This window comes from Chelonia mydas, chromosome 13, assembly GCF_015237465.2.
Source record: "Chelonia mydas isolate rCheMyd1 chromosome 13, rCheMyd1.pri.v2, whole genome shotgun sequence".
In the NCBI taxonomy this organism is placed as follows: domain Eukaryota; kingdom Metazoa; phylum Chordata; order Testudines; family Cheloniidae; genus Chelonia; species Chelonia mydas.
In genome coordinates, this window is record NC_051253.2 from 23,835,997 (window position 1) to 23,859,567 (window position 23,571).

General features: G+C 41.7%; 1 protein-coding gene across 4 annotated transcripts in view; it reads left to right on the forward strand.

The window, feature by feature from the left end:
- The window catches only part of PTPRT (protein tyrosine phosphatase receptor type T), a 716,574-nt gene that overhangs the window by 637,351 nt on the left and 55,652 nt on the right, over positions 1-23,571 (forward strand). For 2 of the 4 annotated variants that reach the window (XM_037915718.2, XM_043526951.1), the window contains 3 exons: positions 2,229-2,377; positions 11,003-11,080; positions 11,294-11,329. In XM_037915718.2, coding sequence (XP_037771646.1) covers positions 2,229-2,377; positions 11,003-11,080; positions 11,294-11,329 — 263 coding nt within the window. The remainder of the gene's footprint in view (positions 1-2,228; positions 2,378-11,002; positions 11,081-11,293; positions 11,330-23,571) is intronic. The other 2 variants (XM_043526952.1, XM_043526953.1) reach the window with 2 other exon arrangements.

Sequence of the window (23,571 nt, forward strand, 5' to 3'; positions counted from 1 at the left end):
TATTGCAGTAAGTGCTTTGCCACTGTGCAGCTGACCCAACCAGGCATATCATTAAAGTTTGAACCCAGGACCTCTAAATGTAAAAGGCTGATTCTCTACTGCCTGAGCTAAAGGAGGAAGTATTAGCTTGTAGCCATAGCAGCAAAGTCTTTGATGTGGTCCAACCACTGGAGGAAGACAGACACAGTTTTCCCTTGTGTAATCTAAGAACATACTAAATTGCATTATTCTATGATTGAGCAAAAGTGAAACAAATGATTATGTGATGTACACATTTAAAGAATGAAAAATATATTTTTTTCTCGCTAAGAGGGAGCGATGCTCTTTGTCTAAAACTAGACCTCAACTGGGGAAAAAATCTGTAAATAAAACCCCCCACATCTTGATTATTTTATTGTATTGAAAGAGTTACAGGGGTCAGATTGAAGTTTTTCACTACAACCAACATTGCCAATGGTTTGTTGTTTTGATTGTACACCACGTGAATAATTACAAAAAAAATCCAATGAGCTAGCGTGAATTTCACAATCCAAAATTTATTCAAAAGTTTGCATTGACCTTTTTCACATAAATGCAGCTATCCTGGATTGGGCTGCACAGATGTCATGAGGGTTATAGTTTCACAGATCTAGGTTTTAGTGTCACTCCCATCCTCTCCCTGCACATGAGTTTATTAACTGGTCTACACAGCATCGACTCATGTGAGAATCTTGAGCATTTGTGATCTCTTAGTGCAGTAAATGCCACTCAAACTTTATTCCCTGTGAAGTAAACACGGCTATTTGAAACATGTAGCAGAAGATATGGTTCTGGGAGTCAAATGAATGCCCACATCTTGAATACTGTGTGCAGATGTGGTTGCCCCATCTCAAAAAAGATATATTGGAATTGGAAAAGGTTCAGAAAAGGGCTACAAAAATTATTAGGGATATGGAACGGCTTTCGTATGAGGAGAGATTAATAAGACTGGGACTTTTCAGCTTGGAAAATAGATGGCTAAGGGGAGATATGATTGAGGTCTATAAAATCATGACTGGTGTGGAGAAAGTAGATACGGAAGTGTTGTTTACTCCTTCTCATATCACAAGAACTAGGGGTCACCAAATGAAATTAATAGGCAGCAGGTTTAAAAACGAATAAAAGGAAGTATTTCTTCACACAACACACAGTCAACCTGTGGAACTCCTTGCCAGAGGATGTTGTGAAGGCCAAGATCATAACAGGGTTCAAAAAAGAACTAGATAAATTCATGGAGGATAGGTCCATCAGTGGCTATTAGCCAGGATGGGCAGGAATGGTGTCCCTAGCCTCTGTTTGCCAGAAGCTGGGAATCAGCGACAGGGGATGGATCACTAGATGATTACCTGTTCTGTTCATTGCCTCTGGGGCACCTGGCACTGGCCACTGTTGGAAGACAGGATACTGGGCTAGATGGACCTTTGGTCTGATCCAGTAGGGCCATTCTTATATTCTTATGGGTTTGTCACTGAGTGTTCAGAGCTGGCGCTAGTTCACTTTATGCCAGTGGCTTGGTCATCTCCTTGAACTTAGAAAAGATACAGACACTATGGTACGATAGACATAGCTGGAGACAGTGATTTTTAAAATGTCTTCTACCTCTCACAGGTCACATTATTTAATGTCTGTCTTGTCCCGAGCCCATTTCAGGTGGGTACTTAAGTCCAGTTCAGATTCCTTTCCTCACTATTCTACCTGCACAAAGAAACTCCTCCTCTGCCTATTGGACACTAATGTGGACTTCATGTTAAGTCCCATTTTTCAGTAGGGACAGTCAAAGGGAAATTCCAGACTGGATTTAGGTGCCCACCTAATATGGATTCTGGCAACCCCCTGTCCCCATATGGAACTGCACAAACCATTGCCCCATTTTGATGCCTTCTGTTCTTCCTTGAATGACTGACATCAGTTCCAGAGGTGGTATTAGATTGCCCTTGTAACTATATTGTTGGTTTGAGTAAGATCAGTCTCTCCTTTGCTAATGTTTACTATGGGATGTGTTGTATGTAGTTTCAAAGGCTTAGGTCTCTGCATTTATCACACTCCCTTCAGCTATTTTAAAGCTGAATCTTTCACTTTCTTGCCCTTTGCAATGAGTCCTGTATGTCAGCCCAAGAAGAAAAGGTAAAAAGGATATTTTTTTCTCTTTTGCTTTGATGTTAATGAAAGAAACTGACCATGATTTCTCCCCTCTTCAAAACACCTTAAAGGAAACTAGCGAAGAAGCAGAAGGAGACTCAAAGCAGCACTCAGAGAGAGATGGGTCCCGTTGCTACTTCAGACAAGAACACCACCAAACTCAGTGCAGTTCACAACGAAGAAGCTTTTTCTTCCAGCTGTCAAGATGTTAATGGATTCAGTAAGTTTAACTTGTTTGCAATGGATACCTCCCTTTTTGAGAGCTGTAGATACTTAAAAGGATCTATTTCCATGGACACAAGATGTAAGTATTAGAAATGAAAAGGGTACAGTTAATGGCAGGAGTGCTGCTAGAAAGAGGTCTGACACTCCAATCTGAGATTTCTCTGTGACTGCCCCAAGTTAAATGTCAGACAGGTGGAGAGGACTCCTTCCAACTCTAAATCTACTTGGAAGAATTTACAAGAGATGTTTAAATAATTATATCTCATGATGGATAAGGGGAATGGCTGTTTGGTCTAGTGGAATAATTCTTGCTCATGTTGGGGTATTGAGATCAAATCCCCAAGTAGACCTCTGAGAGTGAAACAGTTTTTGCTGCACTAAATTGTTATTGGAGAAAGGCTGATCTTGAAGTTAAGAAAAAGAGTTGGGACTAAGGAGGTCTGGGTTTTGCTCTCTTTTCCTCATTCCATTCCTCATAAGTGTGCAGTAAACTTTAGTTAGTTGATGTTAGTAAACCGTGCTGAGCCATTTAGATGGAAAGCTCTATATAGATGCAAAGCATGATAAGCAAACACTTTTCAGAAGCAATGGTTGCAGGTGAAACCATAGCATGTCCAAAAACTCTTATTCTTAAATTGGTTTGCAAGCTTTGTGTTAGGAATGTCATTTCAAATCTTTGACCTTTGGCCTATTAGTTTGAATAGGGTCCAGTTTGGGTACCAACCAGCCACTGAAACTGTCTGATAATTTTTCAGTAACCTTAGTGGAATGTTTTAGTGGTCTCCCTCTAGTTCTTACAGAACAAGTGACCACATTACCAACAACAACAAAAAGTTTGTTTGACACTCTTTTTTGCAGTCTCAGACTGAACAGGCTGGAGAGACAATTACTCTTTCACCCACAACTATGGTCTCTCCAGGTCAGGTCATATTTCCCTGCACTACCACTGTCTGCAATATACCTGCAATAAATAGAGGACTTCAGACTCCAAAGCTGGCAATGCAGTGCTTCTCCAATACTAATATTCACTTGAGTATATGACCTGATTTCTCAAAGAAGATGACTACCTCTATCTTACACTGAAGTCAAAGGGTCCTGATGGAGCTGAGCATCTTCGTAAATCAGGCAAGGAGAGGATATCTTGGTGATAGCCATCTTAGTAAGATGGATAGTAGGGCTGTCAATTGCAGTTAACTCACATGATTAACTCAAAAATTAATCGTGATTTAAACAATTAATTGTAATTAATTGCAGTTTTAATCACACTGTTAAACAATAGAATACCAATTGAAATTTATTAAATATTATGGATGTTTTTCTACGTTAAATATATATTGTATTCTATGTTGTAGTTGAAATAAAAGTGTGTATTTTTATGACAAATATTTGCACTGTAAAAATGACAAACAAAAGAAATAGCATTTTTCAATTCACCTCATACAAGTACCGTAGTGCATTCTCTTTGTTGTGAAAGTGAAACTTACAAATATAGATTTTTTTTTTACGTAACTGCACACAAAAACAAAACAATGTAAAATTTCAGAATCTACAAGTCCACCCAGTCCTAATTCTTGTTCGGCCAATCGCTAAGACAAACAAGTTTGTTTACATTTACAGGAGATAATGCTACCCTCTTCTTATTTACAATGTCACCAGAAAGTGAGAACAGGCATTTGCATGGCACTTTTGTAGCTGGCATTGAAAGGTATTCAAGTGCCAGATATGCTAAACATTTGTATGTCCCTTCATGCTTCAGCCATCATTCCAGAGGACATGCTTCCATGCTGATGACGCTCGTGAAAAAATAATGTGTTATTTAAGTTTGTGACTGAGCTCCTTGGGGGAGAATTGTATGTCCCCTACTCTGTTTTACCGGCATTCTGCCATACAGTTCATGTTATAGCAGCCTCGGATGATGACCCAGCACATGTTCATTTTAAGAACACATTCACTGTATGGCTGACAAAATGTAAAGAAGGTACCAATGTGAGATTTCTAAAGATAGCTACAGCACTCGACCCAAGGTTTAAGAATCTGAAGTGATTTCCAAAATCTGAGAGGGATGAGGGGTGGAGCACGCTTTCAGAAGTCTTAAAAGAGCAACACTCCAATGCGGAAACTACAGAACCCGAACCACCAAAAAAGAAAATCAACTTTGTGCTGGTGGCATCTGACTCAGATGATGGAAATGAACATCCATTGGTCCGCATTTTCTTTGGATTGTTATTGAGCAGAACCCGTCATCAGCATGGACGCATGTCCCCTGGAATGATGGCTGAAGCATGAAGGCTACAACATTGCCATGAGAACGCCTGTTCTCACATTCAGGTGACATTGTAAATAAGAAGCAGGCAGCATTATCTCCTGTAAATGTAAATAAATTTGTTTGTCTGAGTGATTGGCTGAACAAGAAATAGGACTGAGTGGACTTGCAGTCTCTAAATTTTACATTGTTTTATTTTTGAATGCAGTTTTTTTGGTACATAATTCTACATTTGTAAGTTAAACTTTCATGGTAAAGAGATTGCACTATAGGACATGTATTAGGTGAATTGGAAAATACAGTTTCTTTTGTTTTTTTACAGTGCAAAACTTGTAATAAAAAAAAACTGTAAACTATAAAGTATACTTTGTATTCTGTATTATAATTGAAATCAATATATTTGAAAATATAGAAAACATCCACAAATATTTAAATAAATGGTATTCTGTTATTATTTAACCGTGCGATTAATCATGATCAGTTTTTTAAATCGCGTGATTAATCACGATTAATTTTTTAATTGCTTGACAACCCTAATGGATAGTATACAAATATTGGAAATTTACCAGTTTTTAGTGCTTTCCCCCCAGTTGTGAATCTTAAAACCTATTTCTGGCCAGCAAATGAAATATGATAAGAATTGAGTCTGTAATATGGTCTCATCACTTTTGGGTATTTTGAAAAAAACAATTAAAACTGCAGAATCATTCATCTGTAGAAGTGGCTATAGAGAATGCACTGTGACTAATTTTGCAAAGAGCGTTCTTAAAGATTTTTATCACTTTCAATCACTGAGTCCTCGACTTGTCTGACATCATTGCAAGTTTAGCCAATACCTATTCTTTGGCACAGTTCCATGTAAATATTGAGCTGGATTTTTTCAGAACCATCAGAAATAATTATCAGTAAGGGTTCATAATCTCTCAACACTCTTTTTCGCCAAGTTCAGGATGCTGAGGCATCCTGGCTGGTTGATACAGACGTAATTTGTGTCCTGTGTAGTTGAGTACCCATGCTAAAATAGGTAATTTATGGTTCTGGCTCGGATAACATGGATGAGAAAAAAAATCCTCCTTTCAAAAATTGGCGTAGTAGAAGTTAATACTTAAAGACACCTGTAGAGGCCTGTACTAAATCATGCTATTTTGAAGCAGCACAAATAGGATTATGTTGCCACCCTTCCAATAACTAATAGGTTTCAAAACATTGCATGTCTGAAATTTGAGAGCTTCAGTCTTTTGTACCCACTCTCTCATGCCCCCAAAGACATTTTTCCCCTCTTTTGCCTAACACAAAAAGGAGTGGCTACTAATACTCTATGGTAGGTAGCCACCCAGATCGTTTGGGTCAGCCCTGCCCAACAGTGTATGTTCAAAATGAAAGGTAGGGGACTTGATTTGCCGAAGAGGACACAAAAGCTTCCACCCCATAGACTGTGAAGCCGGGGGGGCCCCCAAGGCCCTGGCCCAACATTTTTTGGCCTGCCACAGCCCAGATGGAGGCAGGTGATCTGGCAGCAACAGGAAGGGGTGGGACAGGGCAAGGCATTGTTGGGGAAAGGCCTCACCTGCACACTGAAGCAACAGCTGACAGGCCAGAGAGAGAAGACAGGCCAGCTCCAAAGGACAGGAGCTGCTGTAGGGTGAGTACAGGGCGGGCTTGCTATCCAACCCCCTGTGAGGCAACACCTGACCCTTTCTCGGGGATGGGGCCTCCCAACCCATGGAGACAGCACCCAACCAACCCCGAGGGCAAGAGCTGGTACCCCCCATATCAGAGCCTTGGGGGGCAGGACCCTTCCCCATGTGGCCCTCCCACTTTAAATGGCACTCCCTTGGTTCACCCACCAATATGTTCCTTCACCTTTTGCCTCTGGGAGGAAGAACATTTCTATGCACAGTTCCACTAATTAAGCATGTAAATGGGTAGTTAGGTTTGCAATTGTCCCATCTGTGCCTGCAAATGTAGGGTTTTGTAGATTTGGGGAATGGTGGAGACAGTTGGGCGAGTGTTTCTGCTCTTTTCTCCTCCTACCTTTAGCCCCAAGTGTCCACCTGAACTTTGCTTTGCTTTTGTCAGTTTAAACCTGGTCCTTAATATTCTTTTGATGATCATAGAGAAAAAAAAGTCTTATTAGATTAAATCCATCCCTACCCAACAGCAGGATAGCAACCCACTGGACCTGTCCAATATTAAACTGATACAACACTGTAACTTAGCCAGCTGCGCCTCCACTCCAGCATCTGTGCCGCCACACTCTTTTGCCATTACATAGATGTCACAGTGGATTGTCACAACATATCCTGATGCATTTTCCTTAGCAACCCTGGCATTTCACACAGCAGCAAAGCAGCTACTTGCTTTTTGAATGCAAGTTTGTATTCGAGGTGGTGCCACCTGATTCAGCCGAACATAGCCGTACTCCTCAGCAAAGGTACATTTGGCGTAACTTCATTTCTTGGGCTCATCTTCCATCATTCTGTAGAAATGCACATCTCCCAACACCAAGTCTCAGTGCTCTAGATACAAGTGTTTTTAAAGCTCCCAGATGATACGTAGGAAAGTGGATTCTACCTTTAAAGTATCAGCTTCATACATGAGCGAGAAAGTGGATTTCCTTAAGTTTATATCTTCTTGGGGTGAAACTTAGCCCTGTGCAGGAGGCCAGCATAAGCCCTAGGCACTGGTTAGTAGCACATGGTCCCCAAGCGAGGAGACAGGTCTGCTCCACAGGACAGGTGCTGGCCGTCTGGACAGGGCTGAATTTTGCCTTGGACAGGGATGTTTTATGTACCCTTGTTATCACGAATATTTATGTTTCAGTAAGATGGACTGGACTGGTGGACTGGAAGAGACAGTGCAGGATCTGCTGAAAGAGCAGCAGAAGATGGGCTATTATTAGATTGCTTACTCCTTTTATTGTTGTTTAACCATACAGCCCTTATGCGGGTGTAACCCCTGTTGAAATTAATGGGATGTTTAACTAGGTAAGGGCTTAGAGAATTGACCTGTTTACTCAGCCCCATAGGAGAGCATTAATAAACCTTTGTTGAAAGAAAAAACACAACAGGCTGGGCTGACTGTAGTATTATTCCAGCTGTTCCAGGTTTATATTGGAATAATACAGAGCTGATTCAGGCCATTCATCTTCTATTTATTGTCCAAATGTGTAAAGGAAAGTTTTATGCTAATCCCAGGGAAAGTAACTGATTGAGTCTGTTTATTTTGAGACTGCTCCTTAGTATGAAAGATCATCTTGAAAGTGCCATTTCCCCCTGTGAGACACAGCACAAGGTATCAGCTCAGTGCAGGAGTCCTGCTGAAAAGAAGTGACAAGGAAGAACAGACATGGTGGGAGCTAAAATTATCCCCTAGCATCTGTGAAGTGTCCAACAAGGTGCACGCTGGGTTATTACTGAGGGGGTATCTCATATAGTCTGGCAGTCCCATCAACGTGACAGGGCAGGCAGCACATCATCTGAACAATGAGACACTAATAATATGTCCTTCACAAAGGCACCACTTTTCTGACACCACAATGAAGGAATGTCACAGTAGCATAGATAATGCAGGGCTGGTCCAGAGGTGAATGCTACATCACCAGGGCAACCAGCTGGGCCTAGACATAGAAGGATTAGATGACTAAAAAATGAGGTATTTGTGTAAAGGCTAACAGTTTGTTAAGGTTTGTTTAACTATTCAAGCATCTAATTTAGGGAGCAAAGTGGCATTCAGTTGAATATCCAGGTTTTGAAACCTATACATCACCCACAAGGAGCATGTAGAAGTACAAAGTGAGAAGCAATGAGCAGGATGGGAAGCACAGTGGAACCCTGTCTTGTGTTAATGAGCTCTGCTGCGGTCATAAAATTATCCTGTCTAAGAGCAAGGCCATGAAAGGAGCATATAGGTAAGTGCCCCAGAGGATGTTAAGGGTTATCTTTCAGCCCATGTCTAGTCAGACATGCTTATTCTCTGCTCACACCCCACTTATGTTTTTCCTTTGTGCACTTATAAGGAAGCACACCCAAGGGGACTTGAGACTTACTGGCACTTGAAGTAGATTACAACATCAAGATCTAATTCTTATTTGTGCCCATGTGCAACTTCTACTTCCGGTTGGGTGCATCCTGCTGCACATAACACAGTGACTTATAGGATAATGGAAATTATTTAAAATAAATAAATAAAGCTATGTGTCATCAAAATCATCAAGTAAACAGAGAAGAATATCCAGAATGAAGGGGTGCTGGCAAGTTTGATTAAGCCACAATATCAGCTGCCTTTGAATTATTCCTAAACTGTCTGCAAAATTCATGTCATATTTTGGGACAAGAGTAACAAAGATCTCTAAAGTGGATGTGAAACTGACCCCTGTGTAATGACCCAGTACAAGGTACATGCACCACCTTAGAGGGCTTAAACAGGATGTAGGTGGTGCATATGCTTTGTGCTGACCCTCTGCATTGGGTTGAAATTCATCTGGATGAGCTTCATGCAATACGTACATATCAGTTGTGCCTGTAAAACCCTGTTTCACTGAACATAAATGAGTAAAAGTATTTGTTAAATTTACTTAAAATATTTATACGGCTTCTATCTGTAGGTATCTAAGTACCTTATGCTGAACTAATGCAAAGGCAGTGTGATCCAGTGATTTCATGTAGGCTCCTGGATCTTAGAAAACTTACATTCCACTCCCCAGTTTGCTACTGACTTGCTGTGTGGTCTTAAGAAAATCACATAACCTTTCTACACCTCAGTTTCCCTTCTGTAGAACTGAATGCTTCCCAGTTAACACAACACATGAGGATGAATAGGGGTAGCAAAATACAACAGCCAGATAGCAGGGAAGGAGTCCCAAAAAAGAGGCATGCATTATATCCTAAAGGCGGCTGGTGAAGAACTTCAGGAGACCAATCTGTGAGACAGTTCACTTACTCCCCATTATGTCAGCTGGTATGTTATAAGCTGCAGATGTTGATGAACAACACAGCAACAGAAAAGTGTTATATTGAGAGAACTGCAGGTGCTTTCACGGGTGATGTAAGCTGTTTAGTAGGCAATTCTGCAGACTTCATGAAATTCCACTTGAAATTCTCTAGACTAGTGAATACTTATATTCACCCCATGGAAAAATTTTGATCAGTGTTCATAAATTTGTCAGTAATGTTTACTCTAGAGATGTAGAAATTGCATATGAAATTTACTTTGATGCATATTGAATTATATCTACTTTTATTGTATTATGAAATAGTTATTTCTGTTTAATCTGTTGGCATCTTTTTGATGTACTGAGATTTTGTATTTGTTTGTTTCCCTTCACAGCGAAAATGAGGTCATTATTTGTCACTATAGGAATAAATGACAAAGGATTACAAAAAAATGCCCTTAGAAATGATTTGTTGCCATAAATATTCACATTAAAGATGACCCATTTATAAGCCAGCACCATAAATTGACTATCTAAAAAGTGAGTGCCCCACATGAATGCTGATCCCTGCCCCCTTCCTTGATCTGTTTTGTTAGCCAAGAAATGATTTGTTGATTCTTGCCCAGAGAAACTCGTCCCTTGAGTGGGAGAAGATAGGTGCCCCTTGTCGTATCCAAGGAGCCCATCCTCCAGCTGCAGCTAACACCATTTGTGTACTATTAGATCTACAGCAGGCATGTGTGACACAGTTACCATGCTTGCTGGGCTTGTTAGTCCCAAAAGCACATACTCTGGAAGATGCACACTTAGGATAGCTGCCTCTTTTGTCACCAATCTGAGGTGCCACTTTAGGGATCTGATGCTAAACCAGCAGCCCCTAGCTTTCCTGTCCTGTTCTACCCCTGGAGAGAGTTCATCTCCTTCCAAAATGTCTCATGTAAAAACTACCCATCCCTCCATTCTTCTACAGAAAGATTGCCTTCAAATTGTGTCTTCCTGTCTTAGTTGATAAGTGAATGTATATATCACATTTAGTGAGCAGGCTTATTTTACTACTGGTAGTCCACTCAACTTTGAGTGGCTTGTATTTCTGGGAGTTGTTTTTAGGAATCCATCTCTTTGAGACAAAAACACAAATTTAGTTCTTGTGTAACAACAAATACAACTCCTATTCAAAAAACAGAATAGTAGTCTACAGTGTTCCCAAATATTATATGTTACAATAGCAGTACTTCAATGTTTGGGGCATATAGTAGTATAGTAGTGAAAGAGAGTTAATATGCATGCTCAGATGAACAATTTATTTAATTTTGATAAGCCCTATGTATTCAATATTGCCATGTTCTTTGAGGAACTTTCTCCCTGTTCTCTCTCTCTAAATATATATGTTTCTAAAGTCTTTTCCTTGTGTCTTTCCTACCTAGCATCATCCTCTCCTTGTTCATTTTCTGTCCAAAGCAAAACCCTTCAGAGCAAATCTTTGTTGAATTCCTACTACTCAGGTACTAGTGCCAGATTTTATTTTATTTTATTTTTTTTTAGTTTTCTTTGTTTTGTTTTGTTTTACATTTCCTGATATGACATATAGACTGAGCCTTCTGAATGTTGGATACGGCTAACCTTGTTTTCATTTTTTTTAATTTGTTTTCCTCGTTGATCTTCTGTTGATTTCCATTGATCCGTGTCGTGTGGGTGACCGGAATTCCATCTCAAAGTATCATCAGACACTGTTCCATCGACTGCACTGCTAGGTAAGAAGACAGGTATAGTGCACTGTATTCCAGTGGAGGGAAAACATTTATTGCATCTGAAAATGACTCTAAGGGACACAGTCAAATGGTTTAGGCTTCAATATTACAACCCTCCTTTGGATTGACCACCACTTTGTTATTGAGGAAACTGAAGCAACTCTAAGGTTAAGTGTAGTCCTACAACCAAATCAGAAATGTGACTTCCCCTTAGAGCTGCTGTTTGCTGTTATGCTGGAATAACGTGTTGTGGATTCTTAAATAAAAAGTAGGCCAAAATAATTGTCTATTTCAGTTCCATTCAAAATGCACACAAAAAAAAAAATAGTGAAATCTTGGAAAGTGGACAAAATAGATCAGGAAAAAAAATTACACTATCTTCCTTATTAAAAGGAAAATAAGACAAAATTTGAGAACCTGAGGGGTGTCAGGTACCTCTTTCATGTGTACTGTGTGACGTGATGGGCCAAATTTCCATCCATTCTCCAATTTTGGAAACCCTTTTCACTCATGTAAGTGATTGTGCCTACAAAGCTGACACACACATGCTTTGTATGTGAAGATCAGATCTGAGATCCCCAGCTCATGTGCATAAATGAGTGTGTGCATATTCAGAATTGGTCAGAGCCTGCTTCTTTGGATGCAATCAGTTATGAGAGCAGCAAGTTCCATGCAGAAATCAGAGGCTGAGCTTGGGAAAGGGAGACTTTCATAGTGAGTACATTGAGAACTGTAAAAGCAAAGAAAAAAATGTCTCCACTTGTGATACATAGCCCTACTCTATCTGTCATGCACAAAACTCCCATTGATCAGCACTTGGATACCATGGTGCTAGGTGCTATACATAAACCTGAAGAAAACAGAGATTAATGTCAATGGGAATTTGGTCCAGAATGAGTACTGAATGTGCAGTAGAAAGTGCAGATCACAGAGGAGAATTTTGCCTGAGTTAAGAGAGTTTGCACTGAGTTAAAGCCAAGGGAAAATGCATAATGGTAACTTTATTTTATGAAAGGAGACTCTCTAGGCCAACGTTTTCAAAATTAGATGTTAGATATTACCCTTCAAATCCCTGTTTTAGCACCCGAATGAAAGTGACCTTGTAAATGTCAGAGTAGTTGAGTGTGCCATGACTCCCTTTGACTTTAATAGAAATCATCAGTGCTCAGCGCCTGTGAAAATCAAGCCACTTTTATTTGGGTACCTAAATACCAATCTAAGTAGTCTAGCTTCAGGTATCCAACTGTGAAACTTTTATTCTTTGGAGTTTTAAAAAGAATATGCTGCCCCATCAAATTAACAAAGAGACAGCAGAATGGGCAGAAGAAACTTTTAAGCTGGCGAAAGGAGAAAGAGCTATTCAGAAACGTATTACAGGTGTAGCCTTGAATACAAAAGTAATAATAGCTTACCAGTTTTGGATCTCCCTTGAGGACGCCTGTGCTTACTGTCTGTGGAATCTGAAAAAGGCAATTCCCCTGCTATGAATCAGAAAACAGATATGGGGAAGATCAAATCTACCCAGTGGTATTTATCAGACCTGTCATTTTGGATTATCTGCAGTAACTTTTCCCTTCCAGACACAGTAATCTACTTCAGCTGCCTTAAACATTACCCTGAGCAGGTAGCAGCCCAGTAATTAGACCAGGAAAAAATTACATGCAAGCACATGAGTGCACTGTATTACAAAGTACAGCAAAGGAACAGAGTGAGGCTGGAAGAGACTGTTGCAGTACGAAAATTTATCATGCTATCTGTTGCAATACTGACTTTGGGAAGAGAGGGTTCTTTTTTCAGGGGGAGAATGTGTCCATTTTCCAGTTGGGTTGTATTTCATAGTTTCCCAAAGACGAAATGTTGTCTAAGAGAAATCTAAATGTAGATTCATATTACAGACGTGGTCCCTACACAATGCAATTACTGCAGTATATTGGGCAGGTGCTGTCCACCCTCAGCTCTGCACTTAGTATCTGTCAAAACAGAGGCCCCTATTTTGCTGGAGCTTTTTTCACACCTGTATTCTGGGTAGTGAGCACAGTGGTCTTGTTAGGACAGCTAAATCGCTGTGCAAACTGCACACTTCTTAATTTGAGGCTAAAGGGAAGATTATGTATGACTTGATCCAAGCTTCCTCCAGGGGAAAAAAAAAAGGCTTTAAAAATCCCAATGTTTAGAGAAAAGCAGTAATAATTATTAAGAATCAAATTGTTCTTGTATTTTACTTTAAAACTTTAAACTCTTTAAACTACTTTAAACCACTTTAAAACTCTTAACTAGCTAATGTTTACAGCCCACCGACATGGTGGATATGGATTACCATTTCCATTTTACAGATGGGAAACTGAGGCACAAAGGTTAAAGCCATGATTTTCAGAGATGCTGTGGACCCACAGTTCCATCTGAAATTAAGAGCCACAGGTACTTAACCCCTCTGAAAAGAAAGCCTTTAGCAACTTGCTCAAGGCTGACTGGTGAGTTGCGGACAAAACCAGAATCACAACCCAGGAGTAGTTCTTCAAGTATGTGTCAGTGTGTATGTGCCCCAGCCACATGAGACCAGATATTTTTGAATAGCAGTGTCAGGTCTATGCATGCACCCAGTGCTTCCTCATGCTCCTCTATGAGGGCACAAAGGGTGGGGTGACCATGACCCTCTCACAGTTCCCTTTTACTGCCCATGGCAGCAAGAAGGAAGCTAGTGAGTATCCAGTTTGCTGTATGATTGCTTTGGCTAAATTTCCCAAAAGCTTATTCCACTCCTCTGAGATACCTCTGAACTACCTTCATTCATTTATTCTTCCTACCCAGGTCTGTTCTAATGTTTGTCAAACTAAAAACTGCTTGCAAACCGCCGTCTATAGCTCCCCCTGTACAGGTTGTTAGAATGGTACACTCAAACCCTACAAACTTTAAGCCTTCGCCATCCTGTGATGAGCTAATTGCACTGAACGAGAGGCACAGCAGATGCCTATACTTCTTGGGAGAATCTCACATTCCAAGCAGTTGTTCGATCTGCCTCTTCTTCTCTGCAAGAACCTGCAACTTGAGGGGTGCGAGGCTGTACCTCCATCTTCTGAAGTAGTGTGTGCGAATGGCTTTGGAGCCAGGAGATTTGAGCTCAAAGACGTGTCTAACAATCAAGCCCACACGTTGCAGCATTCCGTCTAGCAGGCAGGTGACTCCGAAGACATCTGTAGAGAAAGAGGCACAGAAGCCATCATCACCCCCCAATTTGACATCTCACATGTTGGATGCAGTAGACTGAAAAGGGCTGCCCTGAGGAGTGGGGGAGGGGCTCGAGAAGGAACTTGGTCTCCTCTCATAAAGAAAGACTCTGGGAGACAAGCCAAATAAGTCTCACCGCATCAAAGATGAGCAGAAGGGAGCAGACTGCACCACAGAAGACTTCACCGGTGACAGCATCAATGCCAGCATCATCTCTTGGCACTGACATATGCATTAGAAACACACAGTCCTTGGCACTGATAGCACCTTACCAGACCACACCACCTATGGAAGAGGTGTATTCCTTATACCCATCCCCAGGAGAAAACCATTGCCACTGAGGTCTACGAGTCGTGCCACTGAGAGACCAGGGGATCTCTACAAACCTCAACAGCCAGCGCACCAAGATTGGCTCTGGTTTGGCCAGCAACCCACCAGCCCTACATATGCATACAGAATGCCACCATGCCCCTAGTGATAGGGCTCACTCTCTCAGAGATAATCCCTGCCTTCACAAAAGAGGAGTAGGGGTCCCCCTCTCCTGAGGTTTCTGTAGTTGTCAGAGGCCACAGAGGAACAAGATCCGGACACCGAATGACTCCACTCGCTGCCTAGACACCTCTCATTATCATCACTGCAGGATGAAGCAATAGCCTCGGTAATGATAGTGGCACTGGACAATTTCAAGGCTTTTCAGAAGTTTCTGGTGCAGATCACGGACACGTTGGAGACAGAGATTTTTATCATCTCTGAGAAGTCTCATAAAGTATTTGACATTTTGTTGGCTGCTGGTCCTGCCAGAATTGCCCTCTTTATAAATGAGTCATCCTAGACCCAGCAAGAACCTCTTGACAAACGCCAGATGCTATTCCAGCAATAGCTAAATGTGCCAGAAACTGGTACCAGGAACGCACCCCCCCAGTTGTGATTACTTTGACTCCCACCCCAACCCTGACACCCTGGTGGTCTCAGCTGCTCAGCAGAAGTCAAGATCCACCAAAAACATGCTGAAGGACAAAGATCCCAAATGCTACAATCCGTCTGGAAGAAAGGCCTACTCATCAGCCTAGCTCCAATTGAGAGTGGCCAGCTGTCAGTCATTGCTGGCCAAATATGACTTTTTGACATGGGATAGGGTAACACCCTTCTTGGCCAAACACCTTCACAAAAACAGAGAAGCTGAAACACAATATAAAAGAAGACCAGCTCAGAGCCATCTACAGGAAGTGATGGAGGCCTCTGACACTGAGACCAAGTCTGTGACGACTGTAGTAGCCATTTGTAGAGTGTCATGGTGTGAAGCTTCAGGTATCCCTCATAAGGTACGAGCCAGGATTAAAGACTTGCCCTTTGAGGGGTCAGAGCAGTTAAATGAATGCACTGGTAGGGCCCTACATGCATGGAAATATTCCAAAGCAGCCCAGTGCTTTCTGGGGATCTACATTCCTCCACCCTATCAAAGGGCATACCATCCTCAGACATTGTGTTATCAGAGACCACACACCACAGGGTACCATGGACAAATGGAGGTACATGGCTAGGAAATGCCCTGGGTAAAATAAAGGTCATCAAGCCTCTTTCACCTTCTGGGATGACCCATCAGCAAATTTGATGGGATAGTGGAAAGCTGTATAGAAACCTTTCCACAGAGCATGACCTTGGGAAGCCGCCTCATGCCATACCACTGGGCATTGTCTGTTATAACATCAGAATGATGGCTTCCCAAAGAATGTAATGAAAGAGGTCTCAGTCTGTTCCCGAAAAATGACACTGGTTACATCAGGGGCAGGGTGGAGCCACTTCCAAATGCAAGGTTTGTGATCTCAGGACAATCTATAATGGCATATGAGCATCTCAGTACTGAGAGCCATCAAACTGGCTTGCATGGCATTCCTACCCATCTTTTAAAATGCCACAATGCAGATCCTGATGGTCAACGCATCAGCAAAACACTGTGTAGGCAAGCAGGGAGGCACTCAATCATCCCTCTGCCTGGAGGCAATCAATTTCTGGGAATGGCGCCATCAGCATGGAGTCATTCCAATAACTCTGCACCTACCAGGGGCCAGCAATTACCCGATAGACTTCCTAAGCAGGAAGGATAACCAGCCACAAGTGGTCACTGTGGAAATCCATTCTAGAACTGATATTCTGCTAGAGGGGAACTCCCACCGTAGATCTGTTCTCCAGGCTGGACAATGCCAGTGCAAGGACTTCTGTTCCAGGGAAGGTGTGAACCCCACCTCCCTTCTGGACACCTTTGTGCTTTGTTGGTCTTGAGGACTACTCTGTGCCTTCTAAGCAATCCCCCTGAGCCCCAGGATCATATCCAACATTAGACAGGACAAAGCTATAGTCAGTACGATAGCCTCTTAATAGCAGAGGCAATTTTGGCTGTTGGATCTCCTACAGGTATCCAGCCTGTTCTTGATATACCTTCCCACCTGTCCAGGCATGCTCTCACAAAACCAGGGTCAAATATTGCACCAGGACCCTCAGTTGTTGCATCTAACAGCCCGGATATTTACTATGCACAAGCCCAACAGAGATTGATCCCTACAAGTCTATTAGATCCTTCAATAGGATTGGAAACCCTCCACCAGAAAGACTTACTCCTTGAAATGGAAAAAAAAATCCATATGGGAAATAAAAAACATTGTGAACCCAGTTGAGATCGCAATACCAAAGATTCTGGATTACATGCTGCTCCTGAAGCAGGAGGGTTAGCCTTAAGGTCCATCTGGCAGTAATATCTGCATGCCATGCTCCAATGTGGTCACATACGGCCTTTTTACACCTCGCAGTATCAAGATTATTCAAGGGCTTTCTGCGTACTTCCCCTTCAGCCAGAGACCCTACTCCCATATGGGACCTTAATGTCGTTCTCCTGTTGCTTAAGGAGCCTTCATTGAAAGCGTTGGTGGAATGCTTGTGTTATAATCTCACCATCCAGATGGTCTTTCCCATAGCCATCATGAAGAGTCAAGAAAACTACAAGCTCGCATGGTTGGATCATCAGATACATCCTTCCACAGGGACAAAGTGGTGATGAAACCACACGCTAAATTCATCCCTAAAGTGGTCTCAGAATTCCACCTGAACCAGTCTGTCACCTTAGTAGTCTTCTTTCTGAAGCCCCATATGTTACCAAAAGAAACAAAACTTTGTACTATGAATGTTTTCCAGAGCCCTGGTTTATTACATCACCAGGACCAAACCTTTCAGATTTTCTCCCTACCTCTTCATGGCCATTTCTGACATCAAAAGGGCAATCTGTCTCATCCCAGAGAATCTCAGTGGATTACACAATTCACTGCTATAAATTGGCTGGCAAACCTCCAAATATTAAGGCACGCTCTAATAGGCTTCAGGAAATGTCTTTGGACTGCTTCGGATTTATACCCATCTCTAAGATTGGTAAGGCAGTCACATGGAGCAATCCACTGAGCTTTGTGAAACTCTGTGCACTTGACATGGATGCCAAGTTTGGAAGAGCAGTACTTCAATCTCCATTTGACTGATATAGCTGAATCTCCTCACTCCCACCTTCTGGGGACGATACTGTTTGCCAGTCACCTAGAGTGGGATCCATACTCAAAGTATGGTTACTTATCCTACAGTAACTTTGGTTCTTTGAGAAGTTATAGTCAGTGAGGATCCCACAACCTGCCCTCCATCCCCACTGTTTGGGCTTTGAGTTTCAAGGGAACTGAAGGAGGGTCATGCCTATCCTACCCTTCATGCCCTTGTCTGGGAGCTGAAAGAGGACAGGACACATGTGTGGCCCGAATGGACACTGTTACTCCAAAAAAAAAAAAAAAACCCAACAACAACAGTGATGCATGCCTACCTGGAGTGAGATCCACACTGATGACACCATCTCAAAGAACTACACTTACTGTAGGGTAAGTAACCGTATTTTCCTGACTTCCCAATCCCATTCTCCAGACACTGGACAAAGCTGCATCTGCAAAATAGTTTGATGGTAAAACTGGTTTATGTAAAAATATGGGAGAAAGAGCATCAGCCACCCCAGAAACCAATATCCATCACACGGTGCTACCTGCAGCTTGGCATATTTGTTCCCATCTGTTATGCCTTCTGCTAATAAAAGTGCAGTGTTTGTAATACTAGACGACTCACCAGACTCAGCTGTGACATGATCTGTTGATAGAAAGACACAGGGGATGCTTTTTTTTTTTTTTTTTTGGCTTCCATCCCACCCTTTGCTTGATTAATACTTTTGTAATGCATTTCTTTAGCTGCTTAACTTTCTGGTATGAAACATCCCTGGATTCAGGCACTATGCTTGCAAGTGTCTGTGCTGGGAAAATTAATACTTAGTTGAAAGCAAGAGAGGCGGGAGAGGTCTGCATCCTGGCAGTTTCGTTATGGCCCAGCTTGGACCATGAAGGTGCAGCCCTGATCAGGGCTGGTTTAGAACTGTATTGCTTCAGGGACTATTTTGAGAGGCATTATGCATTGCTGCTATCTTCCAGCCATCCGCAGTGGATGGAGGTGGAGGGGACTCTTCAAAGGGTGCAGCATGTTGTTCCCGTTGCACCTAGCTAGCTGCCATTCCTACTGTGTAGAATGAAAACTGGCCATGCCTCCAATTCCCCCCACTCTTGTCCACGCTGCACCCACCCAAGAGGGTGCTAGCCCGAAGCAAGCGCAGCCCTCAGGGGAACACAGGAACTTTAACTCTGTCTCAGCCCTGCACAGGAGGAGCAAGACAGTGAAAGGTTCCTTGCACCCTTCCTTTCTTCTGTGCACTTATGCAGAAACCACACACAATCTGTCCTGTATTTACACACACAGAGAAATTTGCCTTAGATTTATGCATTTCTTGGTTGGTGCTGTGCAATTACACACATGCAGTGCATCTGCCCTGGGTTTATCTACAGTATATCTCTGAGCATTTTAAAGGTGAAGATTATGATATTGTTTCATTAGTGAGCTGCATCGTCATTGACTTCTTAATCTGAAGCAGTTAGAGGTTTAAAAATTGGTGACTCACATACTCTTTGTGGCCTCCCAGGGCATGCCAGCACCAAGGCAATGGTGGGTGCTGCCTCTGCAGCTGCCCAATTTGCTCAATGTCACTTGCCATGGAATAAGCAGCTGTGAAATAACCTGAATTAGGCAGATGAAGGTTGTTGCTTGATGAATCTCTCTGATGACATTCCTGTGAGACTGACTGACTCGATGGCCGCATGCAGTCAATGCAGAAGATTTCCTGCTTCAGTCTTCCGTGGGTGATGAGGCATTTCAAGGCGGGGGCAAAGTTGTCCTTGGAAATATTGGACAGTTGAGCATGGGGAGATGCAGGTGTATATGGTATTCTGAGGTTCTCAGTGCAATCTACTAACTAGCTGAACTAATTAATTAAACTGCTTAACACCCTAAGCTAGGTGTGTTTAGCCTCATTTTACACATGAGGCACAGAAAGACTGACTTGGTCAGGGCCATGCAGTTAATCAGTGGCAGAGCTGGGGCATGAACTGAAGAGTCCCAGGTCCAAGTCCACTGTAGCAGTGCATCCTCCCTCCTTATTTAAGCATGTATCCCATTTGTTAGTGAAGCTGGGAAAGGAAATGCACACAAACTTCTGTCAAGGTTAGTATATGCAGTATTAAATGTTTGCCAGAATGTGGCAGTGGTGTTTTTAAGACCAAGGAGAATTGATTTTCTCCAGCCTTGTTTTTTACCCGTCATGGCTAACACATGAGCTGCTGCTTATTGTCTTTCCCACAAAAGAAAGATGAATGAAGGATGCACTCTCCAGACTGCCTCTAACATGGCTAGGAAATCAAACCATGCTTCCAGTTGGCTCGTCTCTAATTAACGTGCCCAGTTTGGCTAAATCAATATCATCAGTCAAATGATAATTTTTACTAATGTTTGTCATAGCACCATGCATATAGCATATCACCTTTGAGTTGGGTATTTGTCATATAATAAACCCTATGCACATAAAAAAGTGAGCTAATTTTACTAAGTGCCACTTTATCACTAGCATAATGGAGAGAGATATTAGCCATGTCACACCCGTCCTTAAGAGATGTCAAGTAATTGACAACCCTAACTCTAGTAGACAGAGATTGGATATGTGTGTAATTAAATCCATCACAAACACCACTCAAAATATAATTTATTTTGTGCAAAGGAAGTCTTATCGTGTTACACACTTGCCAACATTAAGAGAAAAAAATATAAACAGAGATGATTACATTTATGTAGCCTGTCATTTCAGAAGCAGAAAGAGCTGGTGGATATTAAAGGAAAAGATTCTAAACAAACTTCTCTGTGTATTCAGGACACACATCAGTGCAGTAGGGCTGGAGTCATTTGAAGCTTAGTTAGGTTTTCTTGTCTGCAGACACCATCAGTGTGTATGTTCTTCCTGTATGTGTTATCTCACCGTAACAAAACTAAGTTTGTGAACCAAGATAACATTAAAAAAAGAGGAATCTGAGGTTTCTATGGTATAAACTGTTCTGGGTGGACAGGGCTTCTGCCTGTAGCCCTACTGGAATACTTGTCCAGGGATTTGCTCATGGTGACCAGCTTGTAGGATTGGGGAGCTAATTTTTCAGGTGCTTCCTATAATGTAAGTGACATCTGCCAAAGAATTTACTAGTTGTCATGAGAATGACAATTATTTATGTATTTTATTTGTTTAGTTATATAGCAACAAAAGTATGCTACAGTCTAAGTGTTTTAGTAGCAATCAGGCAATTATTTCCTGCCTTTGGGATTACTCATCAGACACTGGAAGATACTTTTACCTTGCGTTTCATTGGTAGAGGGATTTTCATCACATAATATCCTGTTGCAATAACTTGGTTTGAACCACATAGAGCTGGAACTCACTAATACTCCAGCTCACATAGGGAAGTTATACTGTGTTACTCCCAGTACAGTACGTTTTATTTCTGCAACCTGCAGGAAAAGGAAAGCCTGTCTATAGTGCGCTTCAAAGACCCTTTTGGTTGATTGCCCTCGTTAGAGATGAGAGTTTGCTGCTACCTCTCCTCCATTCCAGGGCATATTGAATTGTTCATAAAATTGCTGCAAACAGCACATCTTGAGAGATGGTGTAGTGCCTTGCTTGAGTGCTTCATTAACCGTGCTTAGGCTCAGATTGAAGGGGCGATGAGACAGAGTGGGAACAATATGTTTCATAAGGCATTATTAGCAGAACATTTGAACATTCGGCTCACCTCATACACAGCAATTCACGTACATGAAGAAGATTCAAGTGTTTTTTTTTCCCCCTTGGTACAAAACAAAATGTCTGTGGATACAGCCATGGACCATTCTGAGTTCACACAAATAACCAGGTCAGCTTCTCCTCCCAGTGGTGGACACGGAATCCACTCAAAGTACTGCAGGCACAGAAAATCCAAGTTAGGCCGTCGTCACCTCAGTTAGTTCCCACAGCTTGTTCTGAGTGGGCATGGAAAGCTCATCATTGCCTGATGCTAGGAGTATATTGAAGTGCCCTAGGGAACTTTCTGTGTCCAGTAGCAGGATCCCCATGGCTAGTTAGTGCATGGTGCTCTGGTATGCTGTAGATTTACAGCCCTACTTGTTGCCCACTAACTCTCCAGCTAGACAAGCCCTTAGGAAATGCATTTCAGTTGGGACAAACACATAAAAACCTTGTAATGTAGTTGTCCACATCACAGAAACCTCTAGTTTAAGATTTCAGCACATTGGTGGCCCAGTGTGGAGGAGGTGATTTAAAAGAGAAGTGGGTAAAAATTATTAATAGAACTGCGTATTAGTTTTAAGACTGCCTCTCAAAGAGGGACATCATAATGTTTTGTAATTGGGGCTGATAAAAATGTAGCATTACTTGTTGGTTCCTCAGAGAAGCCAGTTGTGAAATTGGGTTTGTATTAAACCTCATAATGGAAAATTAAGCATAGTATGTCTGTCGGAAATGGCCTGTCATAAAAATAGTCTCCTCTCCATTATGGGAGGTTAATAGGGAATAGGTAAGGAAAGATGCATTGAGGAAACAAAGCCAACTAGGAGAATTAATAAGCCTTGAAATTCCCTCTGTTCAGAGTTCTCACATTGTAATTAGTAACAGTATTAGAATTATTATACAAATGCTTAGATGTTACTCTTCCTTAAATTCCACATTTATTAATGTTATATGTGTTGGTGGTTTTGCTAAAGCCAAATTCATATTTATTTTTGTGTGTCACATGCATGTTGCTTTATTGAAGAGCCCGAGGAGATCCCTAACGAAGTGCCAAGACAAAGACTCACTTGAGCAAATGCCTGAATTCAGTTGGCTCATTTGGAAAGATACAAGACCTAGCAACTAAATGTTGCATCTAAGCAGAGCTTCCGTGGTTAAATAGAAGAATTCTGGTTGGTGACCATGTGTTGATAGAAGTGCTTTCTGTTGTATTGTCTATTAGGAGTATTGTGCCATACAGTTAGGGTTCTGCCTGAATATATGAAGCTACAGTCTTCATTCGCCTAGTGCTGGAGATGTTTTCTCAATCCATTTCTTTTGAAAAGGTACATTTTTTCTGATATTTAGTTTTCTGAAATATAAGTGCGAGGTAGCCATATTTCTGTGCAGTTTTGTTGTTCCTTCAGATGACATTACGTTTCTTAAACTGAAATATATACGTTAGGCCTAAACTTTACGTCATAAGTGACTAACAATTTGGGGTTCCCAAATTTCTGGGTGCCCCACTTGAGATGCTGAGTACTCAGTCTCTGAAAATCAGGCCTCTTTAAGCTATCTAAGACTGAGCATCCAAAAATCACTAGTCACTTTTGAAAACCTTGTTCTTTCCTATGTGCAGGGCAGTCATGCTTTGCGAACAGAAGTATATCATTCCAGTGGAGTTGCCATGCAGATTTCATGATTTTGTAAGAGGGATTATTTCTTGAGATATGCCATTTACTTCTGTCACTCTTGTGCCTGTTTGGCTATCCACCTCTGTTCCTGTCTCCTTCTAATTGCCTCACTGACTGATTATACTACA